Below are 20497 nucleotides of genomic sequence, written 5' to 3' on the forward strand. Positions count from 1 at the left end.
ACCGGAAGGAAGGAAGGAAGGAAGGGTTTCTCACTGGCGCGCGCCCCTTCGCCGGCCCCTTCCGGAAGCGCCGGAGAGGGAAAGAAAGTAACGGATACGAGGGGGAGAGACCACTGGGCGGGAGTCCGACGCACATGACACATACCCGCGGCCGGCCGGGATTCAGCAGCGAGCGCAAAAGTAGACAAGGAGGCAGGTGCGCGCTGCGAGGCAGGAGATCGCTATCTTACAGCGCTAATACAGCCTGCCGAAGGCGATTCCTTTTCCCTCCCCCCCCCGACGCTTACACAGGTGGTATCGTCCACCCCGCTCCTGTCCCTGCTGCGCCTGCGTGGCGGGTCCAAGGCGTTTCCCCTCCCCCCCCTCCCGATTGTGCAGGGGTTCCCGCCTGTTTCGAGTAGTCGCGCGCGGGCGGTATCGGGGTTCGGCCCCGCGGTGGGTGAGGAGGACGGAGGCGGGGACTGGGGACGTTCACTTGACTGGAGACAGGCCGGGCTCAGGGCGCTGCCTTGGGGCGGGCAGGCCCCTCGCTGCGTCTGGGCACAGAGGGCAGCGGCGGGAACGGAACAGAGCAGAGCCGAGCCGAGCCGAGCCGAGCCGAGCCTCTCCCCCTTTCGGGGCATCCGAACCCGCGCGGGGCTCCTCCAGGGGCGAAGGCCGGGGCCTGCCCTCTCCGTGTGTGAGCCCGCGGCTGGTCCGGCTGCGGAGCCGCCCTGCTGCGAATCCAGGAGCTGCCCCTTAAAGCGGGTGCACAGCGCGTAGGACCAGCCCAGCCTGGGTCAGCCGTGCCCGCCTGGACTGTCCCCACTGCGGACCCGCCCCCGGCCCTGCAGCCCGGCTCTGTGGGAAGCGCTGCAGTTTGGGGGGCTTGAGGGTCCCCCTCCCCTTTTTAACGTTTGTTGTGGGCTTAAAAGTGGAAGATAGCGCCATAGACACGTAGGAGCAGAAGGGACCTGGAGTGGTCATTGAGTCCAGTCCCCTGAACTCAGGCTGGGCTAAGTATTATCTAGACCCCCTCCTTAACAGGCGTGTGTCTAACCTGCTGCTGCTAAAAACCGCTATAGATGTCAATTCTACAACCCCCTAGGCAATTTGTTGCAGGGCTTAACTACCTTGAGAAGATGCTTTTTCTGATGTGTAGCTTATGATTTTGCTGCAATTTCAGCCTATTATTCTTTGTCCTGTCCTCCCTGGCTAAGGAGAAAAAATTATCACTGGTTTCTTTATAAAAAACATTTTACATAGTTGGAGATGGTTATGTCCTCCATCAGTCTTCCCAGACCAAAGAAAAAAACAGGTTTTTTTCGGTCTTTCATCATAGATTGTTTTCTAGACCTTTAATATTTTTTATTTTCTCCTCTGGACTTTCTCCAGTTTGGCCACATCTGGGCACCACACTGTGGGAAAGTACTGGACACAATCTTCCATGCTACACAGCACTGACAAGTGTCAACTGGAATAATTACTTTTTTATCTTGTATACAACACACCTGCTAATATATCCGAGAAGGACATTTGCTTTTCTTGCAACTGTATTACATTGTTGACTCATATTTAGTTTGTGATCCACTGTAACCTCCAGATTTTTTTCTGCAAGATTTCTTCAAAGGCAGTCACTTTCCATTTTGTAGTTGGGGACAGCTGTTGAGCTGGTGTGACTAAGGCATGTCTACACTGCAGCCAGAGGTGTAATATCCAGCTGAGATCCAGCTAGCATGCTAAAAATAGCTGTGTAGTCTTGGCTGCAGAGGCTCACAGAGCACAACACTGTGAAACAGTAGATAGGTATTGGGGACAGTTAGTCCATGCCACCACCTGTGCAGCTACCCTGCTATTTTTAGCATGCTGCATCAGTGCTAGCATAGGTATGTCTATATCCTCTCCCCCAGCTTGAAATTAAACTTCACTGTAGGCATACCATGCAACTATGCTTGTTGTCATGGGGCTCATGCAAATTGGTTCAGTAGTGTTTCAAAGCCAATCCAATTGCTGTTGAAGTCCAGTAGGATTCTCTTAATTGATTTTACTGGGAGTAGACTGAGCCATAGGAAACTGCTTAACTTTGCATGTAGTTGCAACTCCTGGGAGCTGATTTTTCAAGCATCAGAGTCTATTTGTAACCACATTAAAAAATAAAAAACTCGGATGGCATTGTAGACAGGCCATTGAAAGCACCTGTGTAGCAACCAGAGGTTTAAAAGCAAACAAAATATGAGATAGTATTAAAAACCATGCCACCTGAACATACATTATAAAACTAGCTGGTATTTCCTCATGTTAAATACTACATTGAGCTTTGGTTATTGAATGTCAAAGATGCAGTAACGGAAATAGAAAGGGTTCAAAGGTGAAAATAGAAGTGTGGAAAGAGGAAAGATTAGAACTTTATTTAGCATATGCATAATAGAGGTGTAAAAGAACAAGATGTATAGAGATTAACAGGGTATTTAAATTTACTGTTTCCTATGATTTCTGAATAAAGGGACATCCAAAGAAATTAAAAGGCAACACATTTGAAATTGATAAAAGGAAATACTGTTTGTAATAGAGAGTTGTGTAGAAATCACAATATATTAGTGACAGCAATAGCTTTGTAGTATTAAAAACTAGATATTAATACAGATGAGATTACATAAATTAAGGAATACTGGGTGGATAAAATTGTTTTAAAAAAATGGATTCTCTTTATTTAAGTTAAATATAGGTTATTGTTTTTAAATAAACCTATTTAAAATTGAGTAGCTATGTTAAGGCCAAAACTTAGTATATTTCTTTAAAGCTTCAGCAGCAAACATACTGCTTAATATTATTTTTAATTTAAATGATTTAAATAAAGTCAAGCCACTGAACTGTTGGAAGTAACTAAGCACCTGTCATCAGAGTTGGTTGAACTGCTAAATAATGTCAAACTAACCTAATTTCCATTTTTTATAGCATAACTGGCCTAGTGCAGGGAGGGAGGGGAAGCAGTAGATACGATCTATCTAGTTTTTAGTACGGCTTCTGACACAGTCCCACATGACATTCTCATAAGCAAACTAGAGAAATGTGGTCTAGATCAGTGTTTCTCAACCTGGGGGTTTAGAGGGGTCGCAAGTGCAGAGCTGGTATTGGGGGTGGCAAGAAAGGCAATTGCCTGGAGCCACAGGGGCGCCATGAAACTAAGTTACATGCCTCAGCCCCGTGGAGGTGGGACTCAGGCTTCAGGGGTACAGTAGTTTGGAAAGGTTAAGAACCACTGGTCTAGATGAAATTACTGTAAAGTGTTTGCACAACTGGCTGGAAGACCATACTCAAAGTGTAGTTATCAGTTGTTTGCTGTGTAACTCGAGGGTGTATCTAGTGAGACCGTGGGGACCACCCTGGGTTGCTACTGTTCAATATTTTCATTAATGACTTGCATAATGGAGTGGAAAGTACACTTATAAAATTTTGGGTGACACCAAGCTGGGAGGAGATGCAGGCACTTTACAGGGGAGGATTACTATTCAAAATGATTTTAATAAAATAGAGAGTTGGTGTGAAATCAACAAAGTAAACTTCAATAAAGACAAGTATAAAAGTACAGTAGGGATAAAATGTCACATGAATAACTAGCTACATGGTAATACTGCTGAAAAGGACCTAGATAGTTGATCACAAATTGAATGAGGCAACAGTGTGATTCAGTTGCCATTAAGGACTATTTTATAAGACATGGGAAGTAATTCTGTTTTGCTTGGCTCTGGTGAGGCTTGAATATGTAGTACTCTGTCCAATTTTGGGTGCCACACTTTAGGACAGATGTGGATAAATTGTCCAGAGTAGAGCAACAAAAATAATAAAAGGTTCTGAAAACCTGACCCAGGAGGAAAGGTTTAAAAAACTGGGAATGTTTAGTCTCGAGAAAAACAGACTGAGGGTTGACCTGATAAGTCATCACATTTGTTTAGGCCTGTCATAAAGAGGACAGTGATCAATTCTCCATGTCCACAAAAACTAATGGGCTTAACCGGCAGCAAGAGAGATTTAGGGTAGATATTTAGGAAAATCTTTTTAATTATATGGGTAATTAGGTGGTGGAATTCCCATCAGTGGAGCTTTTTAACAAGAGGACAAACACCTGCCAGGAATGTTCTAGGTTTACTTGGTCCTTCCTCAGTGTAGAGGGGCTGGAATTAATGATCTCTCAAAGTCCTTTTCAGCCTTACATTTCTATGAATCTATGTTTCAAGGAGAATTAATCTTTAGGAAAATAGAAGTACAAATATAAAACAAGATTAAAATTGATTGTTTGAATCAAGTTTCCTGCTTGGGGATTTTAATATTGGTTAAAATTGGTAATTTAAATTGTTTTTAAATCAATCCATTAGGAAAAAATAGTTTCCCCTTAAAGTGGACTGTTCCATAGTTGTGTATCTGGAGTTTCTTGTCCATTTGAAATATCAGGTAATGGCCACTGAGTGAGGCAGGATATTGACTTGATTGACCAGTGGTCTGATCTGGTCGTATGTTCTTACATACATATTTATTTCTGCCTTTACTCAGTTATGTACATAAATAAATCTAAGAGAGTTCCCGAAGTGTCCGTCTTAATATTTGAACACAATAGCCAAAATTCTATGCTTTTGCATTGTAGCATTAGCTTCTGTGCTTAATTTTAGGTCTTCAAGAATATATGAAGATGTTCCTTATAGGGATACAAGATACTAAACAGTTAACCGATAAATATTAGATAAGGCTATTACTTATTGATTAGCCAGTGGCATGGGGTCTCAGTCTCCATGGTGATAGTGTCACGATATCATTGTGATCATTTAGTCTGTCCTGTGCATTGTATGCCACACGATCTCACCTACCCACTCCTATAATAGACCCATAACCTCTGGCTGAGTGACTGAAATCTTTAAATCATGATTTAAAAACTTCAAGTTACAGAGAATCCATGATTTACTCTATTTTAAACAAGCAAGGGATGCGTGCCCCATGTTACCGTGGAAAGCTAAACTCCCAGAGGTCTCTGTCAGTCTGACATGGTGGAAGATTCCGACCTCAAATATGGTGATCACTTAGACCCTGAGCACGTTGGCAAGACCCACCAGGCATACATCTGGGAAAGAATTCTCTGCAGTAACTCAGAGCCCTCCCAATCTAGTGTTCCATCTCTGACTTTTGGGGATATTTGCCACTAGTAGTTGCTGATGGGCCATATGCCACTGTAGGCAATTTCATCATACCATTCCCTCCATAAATTTATCAAGCTCTGTCTTGAAACCAGTTAGGTTTTTTGCCCCCACTACTCCTCTTGGAAGGCTGTTCCAGAACTTCACTCCTCTGATAGTTAGAAACCTTTGTCTAATTTCAAGCCTAAACTTATTGATGTCCACTTTATACCCATTTGTTCTTGTGCCAACTTTGGTGCTTAGCTTAAATAACTCCTCTCCCTCCCTGCTGTTTATCCCTCTGATGTATTTTTAGAGAGCAGTCATATCTCCCCTCAGTCTTCTTTTGGTTAGGTTAAACAAGCCAAGCTCCTTGAGTCTCCTCTCATAAGGTAGGTTTCCCATTCCTCTGACCATTGTAGTAGCCCTTCTCTGCACCTGTTCTTGTATGAATTCATCTTTCTTAAACATGGGAGACTAGACTTGCACACAACATTCTAGATGAGGTTTCACCAGTGCCTTGCATAATGGTACTAACACTTCCCTATCTCTACTGGAAATATCTCCTGATGCATCCTAGTATTGCATTTGCTTTTTATAGTCATATCAGACTGGGAGCTCATAGTCATCCTATGATCAACCAGTACACTCAGGTCTTTCTCCTCCTATGTCACTTCCAATTGATACATTCCTAGCTTATAGCAAAAATTTTCAAGGTCATTCAGATCTTCTTATATGATATTCTGGTCCTCCTCCTGTATTGGCAATACCTCCGAACTTTGTGTTGTCTGCAAATTTTATTAGCGCACACTCACTTTTTGTGCCAAGCTTATTAATGACAATTATTAATAAGATTGGTCCCAAGACTGATCCCTGAGGAAATCCTCTAGGGTCCTCCCTACAGCCTGACAGTTCCCCTGTTAGTATGATCCGTTGTACTCTCCCCTTTAACCAGTTGCATGCCCACCTTTCAATTCTTGTATTTAATTCCCATCTTCTTCAATTTAACTAATAATTTTCCATGTGGAACTGTATCAAATGCCTTACTGAAATTCAGGTAGCTTAGATTTTTTAGACAAAGGAAATTCAGTAAATCAGTTATTTTCTCGAGGAAAGAGATCTGCCTTTTGTAAAACTATGTTGTATTTTATCCCAGTTACTGTTAACCTCTATGTTCTTAACTGCTCTTTTTCAAAATTTGTCCCAAAATCTTGCATACAATTGAGGTCCAACTAATGGTCCTGTAGTTTCCTGAATCACTTTTCTTCCCTTTCTTAAAAATAGGTACTGTATTAGCAATTCTCCAATCATAGGGTACGATCCCTGAGTTTATTCATTCATTAAAAATCCTAGCTATTGAGCTTGCAATTTCATGGGCGAGTTCCTTTAATATTATTGGATGGAGCTTATCCAGGACCTACTATTTGTTCCCATTAAGCTGTTTCAGTTTGAATTTCACGTCTGATGTGGTAATTTCTACTTCCATATCCTCACTTCTATTAGCAACCGTGTCACTACCTCTAAACTCCTGCTTACTCTTATTAAAAACTGAGGAAAAGTATTCATTTAGGTGTTGGGTCATACATAGATTATCTTTAATTTTCACTTCATTCTCATTGTTTAGGAATCCCATTTCTTTCCATGTTTTCTTTTTATTTGTATGGCTATAGAATCTTTTACTGTTGATTTTAATTTCTTTTGCAAGGTCCAACTCTGCTTGGTTTTTGGCAGTTCTTACTCTTTCCTTACACGTTGACCTCCAAGAGGTAGCCTTCCTTGCTGATCCCTCCCATTTTCCATTCCTTGTAGGCTTTCTACTTTCTCTTAATCTCATGTTTGAGATGCTTGCTCATCCAGTTTGATCTGCAACCCTTCCTTATGAATTTTTCCCATTGCATAGGATGGAAGCTTCAGAGAGCTGCTGCAACTTTGACTTAATATTCTTAATTCAAAGCCTCCTCTACATTCAGATTCTTGAGTTCTTCAGTCCAGTCCACTTCCCTAACTATTTTACCTATAGTTCTGTCTTTCCTGAACAGCACATACCCTTCAATACCTGTACTCTAGTCATGACTACTATTTCACCATGTTTCTGTTATCCCTCCAATATCTGGTTTCACTTCCTGCACCAGTAGTTCTAATTCCTCCATTTTTTTACATGGGCTCTTTGCATTGGTGTGCAGACATCTTAGTTGTGTCTGTTCTCATGGTATGGGTTCCACCTGAGTAAGAAGGAAAATAGACTTCTGGGATAGAGGTTAGCACAAAGATCTTTAAACTGGGAATTTGGGGGAGACAGTTGGGAGATGCTCATATAACCTCCACACTTGATTCTAATATAGCAGGAGGAAAATCAAGTAAGGGAAGATACAGCAATGGGGAAAGGAACAGAGTTTAGGAGAATAGATATCAAGAGGAAAAATAGTGTCTTGGTATTAGCATTAACAGTCAGGTAGGCAATACTTACTGGCTGTAGAGTGACTGTACCTGATCTGGGCAAAGCCAAGCAGAAACAACTAAGATGTGTACAACTAATGCTGTGTAGGAAAGACAGAAATATAGGTAAAGGGGTAAAATAGCATTGGATATTAATAACTAGGTACATTGTAAAGAAATTAGAAGTGATGGAATGGATAAAACAGAATCTGCATTCATTATGCACAAGAACAATTTTTGGAGGGGAGGTTTTGTTTTCATTTCTCTGTATGTGGGATTTATGTACTTAACTTCTATTTGCATTAATGGAAGTTAAATATGTAAATTCCCTGTCTTGCAGATGAGAATAGGCTGTGTGCTGCTTAGTATTTATGCCTTGTTCTCCAATACATTTATGAGTGCCCTAGGTGAGCAAAAAAGACAATAGATTATGGCAGAAAGAACAGATTTTAAAATTCAATTAGTTTCTGATGATTTTCTCCAAGACAATTTAATATGATGATATGATTTATGAATACATCCCAATTCAAAAGGAAATAAGCTTTATGTAAAGTGTAACTTAGATTTTAGCGTTTAGTATGTGATTCTGTTACTGTGTGTTACTCACGAGCAAGCTTTTGTCTGTAGAAATAAATAGATATGTACTTGGCAATTCAAAGGAGTCATGTTACATATGTTTTTCCTTTTCTTCAGGTGCACTTTGTGATGTCAAAAGTACTTCACGGAGAAAGCCATACAGAAGACATCTTGCATATGAATCTTGCTAATGATAGCTCAAGAAAAGGAAATTGGGGATTGTTGGTCACTGGTGTTGTTGGTGGGACACTAGTGATGCTGTATGCCGTTGCTACTCCATTCATAACTCCAGCACTGAGAAAAATATGCCTGCCTTTTGTACCTGCAACTTCAACTCAGATTGAAAATGTTTTGAAAATGTTACGGGGCAGAAGTGGATCCCTGGTTGACATTGGTAGTGGGGATGGACGTATTGTGAGTTATATAGCTCTGGTTCCTCTAAATTCACATACATCAAACTGTGGTATAGAAGTGAGCTAGTGCTACTGTAGTAGATATTTTCCATTATGCACCCCTTTTTCCTGGTATTTGTGAAGGTTCTCTACCCAGTATCAAAAGTTTTCCTCCCCGTCCCACAGAAATTCAGACAAAATCAATTGGACTGTTTTTAAGTGTATAGATTATGGGCTTCTAAATGTTTGATACTTGTTCAGGAACACCATTGGGCAAGTAATGAAAATAATACTCTTCAAATAATGTGAAAATGTCAAGTTATTTGAATATATTTGTGAATATATATATGTACTGCATAATGGAAAAAAATGTTCATTCCATAATTGATATGGAAAAAATTCAAAATGTGTAGAATAAACTATTTGACTTGTTTTATTCAGGAAAAAAAATTTACTTTTCTAATGCAGAATTTTTAAATTTAAGTTTGACATGATTTGAGTCATTTTATTATTTAAAGATGTGTCAAGTAGTTTAAATCCTACATATTGCATATTTTGAAAGTTGCACTTTATCATATATTTCCCTTGATTAATCTGTATTGTTTTTAATTATCTAATCCCCCTCTGAAAAATGAAAGCATGAATGCACAGCTTTATTTATGTGTGGGATTTGCAGTACATTTTCTTTATTTAAAAAATACATAGAGAGCGAGAATGATTCATGCTACAGATCAATAAATACAGCAGACTTGGGAACAGAACTTATTTTCCTTACTACATTGATTCATCTAACTGAGTTCAGTTGGATTACTTAAATTCTGCTTTGTGTATTGATATAACTCCTAATTGAGAGACATTTGCTAAATTATCAGGAATGTTAAATCTTGGAAATTTATTGTCTAAACTACTTTATTCTCTTAAAAAAGCAACCTGTTTGAAAATCAGCTAGTATGTGTTTGAAGTTAATTTTATCATAACTGTTAATTGTATATCTATCTGCCATTGGAAGAGTGCTATACTATGAAATAAGAAAATACCTTGTAATGGGCTATGTCAAAAGACTGCATACTCAAAAAAGGTTTACTGTGGCACTTTCAGTGTTGGTAGGTCACTTCGTTTTTGATCATAGGGGACTGCGCATATGTGGATAGTGTTGTTCACTGCTGTGGTCAATTATTTTACATTTAATTTACACTGAAACTACTTGCAATCTTAAAATTAAGCACATGGATAGTTCATGGCAGTATTGGGGCCTTATGTTCTGATTCTGCAGAAACTTACTCGTGTGCTTAGCTTCACTACCATGAATAGTTCTATTGATTTGAATGGAGCGTCTCATGATACTAAAGTTAAGCATGTGTGCAAGTGTTTGTTTGCAGACTGAAGCTTTAGTGTTCAAGCAAACAGAGGTGGATGATAAACACAAGACATAAACCACTCTTAGGTTCTGCTGTAAATAAAATTACACTATTCTCTTGTTTCCAGTAAGCACAATTCTTTATTAAATAGTGTCATACTGAAGTTTAGTCAGGCCCTGAATGAAGATTACGTTGTCTTTTTGTAGGTAATAGCAGCTGCAAAAGAAGGATTCAAAGCTGTTGGTTATGAATTAAATCCATGGCTAGTCTGGTACTCCAGATATCTTGCTTGGAGAGAAGGAGTGCATCAGGACGCCAAATTTTACATTTCAGATTTGTGGAAGGTACGTGTTTTGTGAATAAGCTTTATGGAAATCCAAATATGCAATAATAATTTCACTAGTGAATTAGAAGTGATCAATTTGAAAACACACAGCTGTGGATAATTATCAAAAAACGTAACTGAACTAAAATAATGTTAATGCTACACATCTAGGCACTCAAAAGTCAGGATATACCAAAGGTAAAGTTGCAAAGCTAAGGTGCTCATGCAGTATGATGCAGACTTCAATTAGATAATCACGCTGTTTCTCAAATAATACCCTATATTATAGTTTTTTCTACAACTTTAAATATGCTAATATACAGTTTCTACTAGGGCTATCAATTAATTGCAGTTAATGCATGCGATTAACGCAAAATAAATCAGATTAAAAAAATTGAGATTAACAGTGATTAAACAATAGAATACCAATTTACATTTATTATAAATATTTTTGGATGTTTTTTTAACTTCTCAAATATATTGATTTCAATTACAGCACAGAATACAAAGTGTACAGTGCTAACTTTATTTTTATTGCAAATATTTGTACTGTAAAAAAAGAGTATTTTTCAATTCACCTCATACAAGTCCACCCAGTCCTACTTCTTATTCAGTGCTGCCGTTTCTTATTTACAGTGTCCCCTGAAAGTGAGGACAGGCATTCGCATGGCATTGTAGCCAGGGTTGCAAGGTATTTCCGTGCCAGATATACTAAACATTTGTATGCCCCTTCATGCTTCGACTTCTAGGCTCTAAAGTTTTACATTTTTTTGTTTTTGAGTGCAGTTATATTTAAAAAAAAATTTAAAAAAATTACATTTGTAATTTGCACTGTCACTCTAAAGAGATTGCATTACAGTACTTGTATGAGGTGAATTGAAAAATACTATTTCTTTTGTTTTTTACCATGCAAATATTTGCAATAAAAAATAAAGTAGCATTGTATGTATTGTATTCTGTGTTGTAACTGAAATCAGTATATTTGAAAATAAAAGTCTGAAAATATGTATAATAAATTTAAATTGGTATTCTGTTGTTTAACAGTGCGATTTAAAACTGCAATTAATTTCGATTATTTTTTCATTGTTTGGCAGCTCTAGTTTCTACAATTTTAGCTAGATTATTTTGAATCTTTTGAGAATAGTATGTTATGCAACTGATCCATTTGCACAAGGGAACAGAGTTTTGACTGTACTGGCAAGCTTAACTTTAGCATTTACTGACTTTGAGTTAGCTACTGTGAAAGCCCCTCAACATTTTCTTATTACAATATTTTCTAAATAATGGAAGTCTCAGGTATTTCTTTTAAAGGGGGGAAAAACCCAATTTCATAATCTGGAATTATTTTATTAGACACCACTGGAATGTTGTCCCCCATAATGTGCTTTTTCAGGTCCCAATCCAGGAAAATACCTAAATTTAGAATGTGCTTGTGTATGTCGGACTACTCACCAGCTTAAATGTTTTGCTGGTTTTTGGTTTCCCTTATAAGGAGCATAGTTAGGCAAGGGCTTTTTTGGAGCCCTGATTCATTGAGTACATATGTCGTCTTATGAATGAGGCTGGATGCTACAAAGCCCTACCTCAGACAGAGCTTGATCACTCATTGAAATCAGTGGCAAGGCTATTCACTGTAGTGGTGCAGGATCAGGCCTCAGTGGGCACTGTCTAAGATGTGCATGTTCACATTCAGCTTCCTTATTGTGCATACCTGTCATGTAACCTCTCTCTCTTTATATATGTATGTATAATACACACACACAGTTTTGAACAATGATAGTTGTTTTAAAGCAACATTGTTCAGTTTGATATTTTTTCAAAGCCTTGTAATTCAGTTGAATCAAAATAATTTTCTATCAGAACACTCCTTAGGGATGATTTCAGCTATCTGCTGTTTTAGCCACTGAGCTATAAAGAAAAAGAATGGCAAGAAATTTTATATAATAGGGGATGGGCAAATGTATGCCCATCCCCATCACCCCATTCTCTTAATGCTCAAAAACAGAAACGATTTTTCAATGAGAGTTTAAAAAAAATTCACCTTAAGGCAGACAACTGACCTGGACAATTTCTGCCTGTAAGGGGTCCTTGCTCACCACTGCGATGCCTCCTGCAGGCTGTCCCGAGGAATTGCTCCGTTGGCCGCTGCACCCTCTCTGGTGGTGCATTGCCTGTCCTTTCTCCGCTTCTGGACCCGCATCTCCCCACAGTCCCAGCATCTGCTTCTCAGCACAACCCTCCAGCTGTGTCTCAGACTGCTCCTCCCATTTCTGGGAGGGTTGGGGGGGGGAGAGATTCAGTAGTCCTTAGCCACTTACATCAGTGGCCACAGCAGTCCAGAGTCAAGCCCTTACTTCAAGGCCTGGGGGCTCCCTGTCTGGAGTCAGCCCTGCCATCTCTGTCCAGCTCTTACTCCAGGGCCCAGTGGCTGCTCCTTCCCTGGAGCCAGCCACTGCTCTATCCAGGGTGCTGGCCTGCCTCGGTCAGCCAGCCAGCCTTCTCCCTCTGAGCTCCTGAGGGTGACTGCCCCCTCTGGCTGGCAGTCCTTCTTACATGGGCCTGCCTGGCCCCGATTGGCTGCTTCCCCCTTGGCCCTTCTGATTGGCTGATACCCCCCCACCTCCCCACAGCATCTCCAGGGGTCTATTAATGCCTTCTCTGCTGGGGTGGGCTACCTGTCCCACCACACTACCCAATAATTAAAAATCGCAGAAAGTTGTGAGGGACTCTAAACACAGACTTAAAATAGAAATGGTTAGTCAGTTTCAACTCTAGAAATATTGCTAAAGACTTAATTGACAGGTGGCAAAGTTAGGATGTTAAATGAGAGAGTTTTTCTTAGGGATAAGAACAGCAGTAAAAATGAGTAAACTTGTGGAACTTCTCTGAATTGATTAATGTTCTGGAAATTAGGGCCAGAGCCTTGGTGACACTGAGGCAGTTTTGGGCTACCCTGCACTGGGGATTCCTTGGGCTGTGTCGTGTTGGTGTAGTGGCATCTGTGCATTTCCTGTCCTGGTCTCTGGTGCAGGAAGCATGGCTGAGAGAATGATGTGAATCAAGGGATGACTACTATTATTAACATTCCCCCCAGTATCCTCTCATATTATAAATATTCATCCTCCACAGTAATACTAATATAAAACTTTTTTTACAGGTTAGTTTTTCCCAGTATACAAATGTTGTTGTTTTTGGGGTCCCTCAAATGGTAAGTCTTTTTTCACTGTCTTTTGTTGTCTGTGTTGTGTTTTATGACCATAGTAGCAAGGCATTCAGCATTGGTATATTGATCTATAAAATGAGTCCACTTATCAGTACCATTGACATTCAAGTCATTGGTTTGACAAAATGCTGATTATAGTTTATAAACATTTAAATAATACAACCTGCTGTTACAACTTGAAACTTGTGCAGAAGACATAAATCTCAATTATCTATCTGTTCTTCTGAAATTCCAGTTTATGCACTGCCTCATGAAGTCCAGATTCCAGTATAGTTCAGAACCATAATTCTGTGAACTCTTACAAACAGTTTAAATTACTTGGAAAAGTTAATAGAATGTTCAGTTGAAATTGATCATTCTCCAGATTTTCAGTAAAATAATTTTCAGGGAGGATGAGTATTGATTAGTTTCGGCTAACTTCTGTGGACTTACTTGCTAAAGAACAGAGTATTGAACTTTGATTATGCACTGTGCAAAAACTGAAAGCACCTCAATAGTGTATCAGTTGATAGTATTGCAGTAGTCTTCAATTTCATTTGTAAAAGTTAGTAAAATGGGGTGCATTTACTATAATTGCTAGTTTGCAGAGCGTACAGGGAAATTGTTTTTCACTTTTAGAGGAAGCTGTGTATCACACACAAAATGTCAAGTTCCCAGTGAAATTGTATGGCTTTTTAAAATTGCTGTGAAAATGGTATTTCAAGAGAGACCATTTTTATGGTACAGTAGATAGACTTATTCAAACTTTAAAAATTCATTTTTGTGTTTTTTCAAGTGCTTTTTGTTTGTATTTTTACACTTTCTTTCTAATGGTAAGGAAATATAATATTTCTTTATTCTGTTTACATACTTTTATGACAGTAATATTAGAGCATTTGCTTTGTGTGTTATGAATGCACTCAGATATCTCCCTTTCACTCCCCCATTAATGTTTTTAAATAGCTTCATTCCCTATGTTCCATAGGTGTCTGTGTGGGATGGAATGTCTGAAGCGTTTTATGCCAGAGCAATGTGGTACATGGTTATAGTATAAAAAGGGAACAATGTGTGATAAAATATTGCTGTAACATAAAGAGGGAGTCACAGTAGGAAGCATAATAATGCCTACATTATGTTTTGTTTTCTGTCCTTTTTTCTTTTCTTGTAGGAAGCAGGACTAAATGCTTACTTGATTTAGACACCAACCACAGCACTCACAGTTTTCAAAATGAGAATTTTAAAATGCAGTTTTATTTCTACTTCTGTAGTTGGCATATTGAGGGAAAGTCTACATTATCAAGTGTTCCAGCATTTTTATTGTATGCATTCCCAGGAGGCTGGCTGATTTACTGCAGTGTAAAAGTCTTTGTTCCAGGAGAGGGCAGTAGATGCCTTTATTAAGGGAATATCTGTAATTACAATACAAAGTGTTCAATTGCATGATTTTGGCAAGACTGTCATGTAGTAATTGTTCTTTGAAGCAGTTAATGTGTGAGGAAATTAGACCACTCTTTCTAAGCTGAGTGATATCATGATCACTCTCTGGTTCACTTGCCACTACAGATATGAATTTGCAGTTAGAAATTCTGTAGCCGCATTGCAGAATCTTTAAGGGCAAAGGTGCAGAGGCAGGAAGACGGTTTCGTAAATAAGAAGTTAAGTTACTCAGAAAAAACAAATATAAGCAACTTGACTAGACATATTTGTTTAGAACAAACTTCAGAATTAGTAACAGCTTAAGGTGAGTTTAATTAGTCATCATTGCTATCTGACCTGATAAGATTAGAAGGAAGAACCACAATGTTTGCAGGGGAAAAAAATCATCTAACATTGTGGGAGGTTTTTAAAAGTCCCTCTAATAATAAAATACTTAGTTTTTGGTATGATCACATATGTTGCCATAAATGAAATGGGACTAAATTTGTGAAGTAAGTGCGGAGGGCCTACTTATGGTTGTGGAATGCCCACATTGACTTCAGCGTGACAGTTGTGAGAGTTCAGCCTCTGGAAGCTTTGTAACACATTTTCTTCATCATTTTTTTGTAGATGAATATATCTTATTACTTGGAGGAAGGTCAGTTACAGTGTTGGCATAGTTTGAAGCCATGAGCGTATTTACATTTTTTTAATCTATTTAACATTTAAGAGTCACTTGCAAAGACAGAGCCTGGATTTATTGACCTTCAGGCCACTCTGCAAGACCTCTGTTCTCACAAGCTTTCCCTGAAGATATGGGTTGATCAGTGTATGTGTGTGGCTGGATTGAAGTACAGGATCATGCCTGTGATGGATGGAGATGATTTGTGGACTGAAGGGAGAGAACTTTGGGATCGGTTGAGGAAGTTTTTAAACATGTTATCTAGTGAAAATTGTATATATATTTTATAATATATTTATACAGTACCTATAGGTTTAATATCTGTTAAACTGTGAAGTAAATACATCTATGAATATGTGCTGGCATAAAATAAAAATGAGCATTCTTCTATAAACACACAATTATCTAAACAGTCAATATGTCTGAGATATTTATTGTTACTAATAATTTTATGGGTAAATGCCAGTATTTTAAGATTTCTTTTATATCTCTAGTTTGTTAGTTGAGGGATTAAAGTTATAACTGGGCTATAATTAATTAATTTATATAACTCTCAGACATAATTATGCCTGATATTACATAGACATAACACACAACCATTTCGTATTCTGTATATTAAGAATTAGATTAGTTGCATATTTATGCATGCTTTAGTCATTTAATTTATATACAGAATTGGCTCCTTTATTTTCAGGTTTATCTTGGCTCAGCCTGAGATTATAATGTCATTTTAAAATAATGGAAACTATAAGAAATAAAGAAATATCAGCATGGATGTTTATAATCATTCTTTGTATGGACAAAATCAGAGTATGAGACACTTTTATTTTAAAGTAATCTTTGGTATATTTTAAGTCTATTAATGTCATTGCCTCAAAGGGAATGATCCTTTGGAAAGTTTAATTTAGCTTTTGATAGAATAGTACATTACAGGTATTCTGCAGCTGCAGGATATGCCAGCAAGTTTTTGACAGTGGAAGCTATTTGCAGCCTTTGACAGTGTTTTTCTAAGTTTATCTTCTGGCCCTCATGAAAGGGTCTCTTATTGTTTGACTGAGACCACTGATGACATGAAGAATCCATATAAAACATATTTTGTATTTTTGAGAAACTCATTTCTTTTAACAGAATTTTTACTTGTGATTTGTGTCCTTTTAAACTGAGTTATTTATATGCATAAATTATTAATTTTTTCTTTGACACATGGTCATTTTTTTAGAAATTGAAAATAATTTATAGTAGATGAAAGGAAATATTTTTTCACACAACGCTACGGTTAGTCTGTAGAACTCATTGACATTAGCAGTTTTGAGGCAAAAATCTAAACAGTTAAACATTGATATGTATAATTATATACCATAAGCCCTTTCCTGAGCCTGAGTCTATAAATGAGATGTCTGTCAGCCTTCATGCTTCAGGTCATAAAGTGGTGAGCATCTGGGGTTAGGAAGGAATGCCTTTCAGGTCTAGGTACATTATGGAACTTTTTCACTTTCCTCTGAACATCTGGTATAAGTTATTGTAAAAGTTAAAGTGACCAATTAGATGGATCATTGGTCTGCTTTGGTTTGGCAAATCCTATTTTATTTGGCTCTGACTATATACTCAGCCTTTTGCAAGTGAAGGGAAGCTGGATTGAATGGATCTGTGGCCAGAGGGTTGTACACACAAGGGGATTTGTGTGTATTGGCCCTGAGGTATTGTTTAGGGATTAATCTACAGAAGGTGAAAGAATAGAGCCAAGAGGACTGGCCTCTCTGTTGCATTGTTTCCTCTTTAATCACTATGTTAGTCAATGATTCCACCTTCCAACTCCTACTCCTGTTGAATTTGGGTCATTAGCAATCAAGGATGCATTGACTTGTCCAAGAACTGCCATAGGGGCATGAAGCAGCATAGAGTCACTAGCCTCCAAGAATCTCCAAATTTTGTGTGGATCCTGAAACATAATAAAGTAACATCTACAACTTTAGGGGGCTGAAACCACTTATGTTCCATAGAGCATCAAACCCCAACCCCAATCCAGTGATTTGGATGGAATTAAGAGTCCAAATTTGTGGATGATCCTGGCCCCTTATTATTCTGTGTAGGGATGATCTAGCCCCTAATAAATTTGATATATAAATTCTAAAAAGGAATGTAAACTTAAAATGTTCTTGATCTTGCCATTATTCAGAATAAATTAAAGGCAGTATTCTGACTTCATATTCTTTGTACCTGCACATCAAAGTTACCCTGTATCATGTAAGTTTTCTAAGAATAAAACAGGGATCTTCAGGTCTTGGATTAGTCTTTGGTGCCTGCAGTAGTTTCAAGAGATGACACTTTTGTGCTGCACACCATCTGAAGGACTTTTGTTGTTGCTCCATAGATGCCACAGTTGGGGAAGAAGCTTGAAGAAGAACTTGATCACAGTGCCAGAGTTGTTGCCTGCCGTTTTCCTTTTCCACATTGGATGCCAGATCATATTACCGGGGAAGGACTAGACATGGTGTGGGCTTATAATTCAAAAGCTTTCAGAAGAAATGAAAAGAAATGCTCAGAAATTGTACCATAGATGCATCTTTTGTTAAAAAACGTTGGTGCCAACTTTTAAACTCTAAATGGTGACCGTCTCATTTGGTTCTTAGTATATCAAAATTTATAGCTTTATCTTCAATAAGTGTAAAGTGGTAGGAGGATAACAATAAGTAACACTGAATGTTTCTCAAACCCATTTCATTGTCTGGATATCTTGTGTTGTTGGGTTAGACTGCACTGTAGTCTTGTTTTATATGACAGCAAAGAGAAGGCCAGTAAAATGTAGACTAAAGATATACCAGGGAAAAATGCAAAAAAGATTTGTATGCATTGATTACAAGAAGAAACTCAAGAAATGTTAGCATTTTAAAAAAAAAAAAACTTATTTTGAAAGGTGATAAGATGCAGACAGGGTTCAGTACACGTATAAACTAAATGCTCTACTTAATATTAAAGTTATTTTTAACTGGTTTTGGTCTGGCCATATTTTGAGCTCTTATCATTGGTGCTCATAAGATTATTTATTCTTACTTTGTGGGTAACCAGAAGTGGTTTGCAAGTTGCTTCTCAGAAACTAGTAATGACTTGGAGCCTGATACTCAAAGTGCAAGGCAGTGGAGAAGTCATTTACATGTCTATAAAATTAGTGTAAAATGTGACCGTTCTGATCTGTCAGTGGGTGACATCTATCTTACCCTCACTTTGACCTCATTGTGCAAGGCAATGCAGAATCAGACCCATACCCCTGGCCTTGAGTAGCTTACATTCTAAATTCAGACTGACAAACAAGTGAGGGTCATAGAGGGAAGAGGAAGGACCTGGGTTACAATAACAAGATGACCCAGCTACTCAGTAGGGCACATACGCATCTTGATGGCTTTGTTAAATTGAATTAACTTATTTTAAATTAACTCTTTTTAGACAAAATTGTAGAAATGAGGTTTTAGGAGAGACTACTTCTAGTATAGGGTTTTGCAAATTATCATGACTTTCTTTACCCTAGAGTCACTCTATCTCTGTTGACAAATGAGACAAAATAAAGGACTTAAAGGTGACTTGTGGAGAGAAAATATTTGTGCCTTTTTCAGCTTTATCATATATCAAAAAGGTCTGAAAAATTTTGCCCCCTATTTTTGCAGAAGGGCATTTTAGGGGACTGGAGAGCTATTGTGTGATCAGAGGAGATTGAAATCTGAGGAACTGAGAGGGAAAGACATTTTTAGTCACACTATTTAAAACTATCTTTGAATTTAGGTTGGTTTTGTTAACACCTATTTAACTTGAACTCTTGACAAACACTTCAGAGAAAAACTTTTTTTGAGAGACTCAGCACTGCTGCATGTTTGAGGCCCAAGAAACTAGTTTTCTAGTATTCCAAGGTGGGGGAAGGGCTGGAGCCAAAACAGGGAACACAAGATCTGATCTATCTAATATAAAAAACAAACAGAAGCCTCTCTCACTCTCTTCCCCCACAAAAATAGGCTTTCTTTGTATATCAGTTACTATGCTCCTTAAACATGATTCTCATGCATAGTCATGTTTGCATGTTTGTCCATCAGATCACACTGCTCAGCAAAAACTAAGCCAAATAGATTTGCCTTAGTGTTTTTATTACAACTAAACCTAAGTCTTTTATTCTTTCACCTTCTTATGGCTTTGGATAAAGTGTTTCAGTTCTGTTTTCCTGTTACTCCTCTTCATCTTTATTAAATAAAAAAATCTCACCAAAAATGACTGCTTTTTCTGCTGGCCTTCAGGACCATGCTTCGGCGTATTAACTATTTTGGATGGAAGTGTTCTTAGCCTATCTTTAAAGAGACACAGTTTATGTAATTTTTTAAAATTCCTTCTTAATATTAATTCTACTCTATATCAAATGTGATTGGACAGATTAGATAATCTCATAAAAAAGTGTGCAATATTTACTTTAAAGTTCACCTTTTATTCTGCACACTAAGTTTTGTGATAGCCCTTGATCTCTACTCTTGATATTTGAAACAAGGGCTACTTGTATGCACTGCAGCAGTTCCTATGTCAGCTAGCTTCCTAAAATGCAATGCAAGACCCTTGCTACATGGGAAATTTGGTTACAGGGGCAGATTTAGGGTTCCTATTTTCAGGCTGCTGGAAGATAAAAGTGCAGTTGCAGTCCAGGAATGAATGCTATAGACAAAAAGAGCATGGAGTCACTGTGGATAGTTCCCTGAAAACATTCACTCAATGTGCTGCAGCAGTCAAAAAAGTGAACAGGATGTTAGGAAAATTAGGAAAGAGAGATATAATAAAACAGAAAATATAATCTTAGAATATTAGAGTTGGAAGGGACCTCACGAGGTCATCTAGTCCAACCCCCTGCTCAAAGCAGGACTAACCTCAGTTATATCATCCCAGCCAGGGCTTTGTCAAGCCTCAGCTTAAAAACCTCTAAGGATGGAGATTCCACCACCTC

At 38.3% G+C, this 20497-nt stretch overlaps 1 protein-coding gene across 1 annotated transcript; it reads left to right on the plus strand.

Annotated features, from left to right (window-relative positions):
- The first annotated feature begins 362 nt into the window (after positions 1 to 362).
- On the plus strand, positions 363 to 19779 carry ATPSCKMT (ATP synthase c subunit lysine N-methyltransferase). The gene is given in 6 exon segments (XM_067529491.1): positions 363 to 435; positions 8271 to 8567; positions 10110 to 10247; positions 13386 to 13436; positions 17900 to 18061; positions 18064 to 19779. Coding segments are annotated over 5 exon segments (711 nt in total). The 5' UTR covers positions 363 to 435; positions 8271 to 8282; the 3' UTR covers positions 18139 to 19779.
- The last annotated feature ends 718 nt before the right edge of the window (positions 19780 to 20497 follow it).

This window comes from Emydura macquarii, unplaced genomic scaffold (assembly GCF_026122565.2).
Source record: "Emydura macquarii macquarii isolate MOO-44397 ecotype Brisbane River unplaced genomic scaffold, CSIRO-AGI_Emac_v2 contig_320, whole genome shotgun sequence".
Classification (NCBI taxonomy): Eukaryota; Metazoa; Chordata; order Testudines; family Chelidae; genus Emydura; species Emydura macquarii.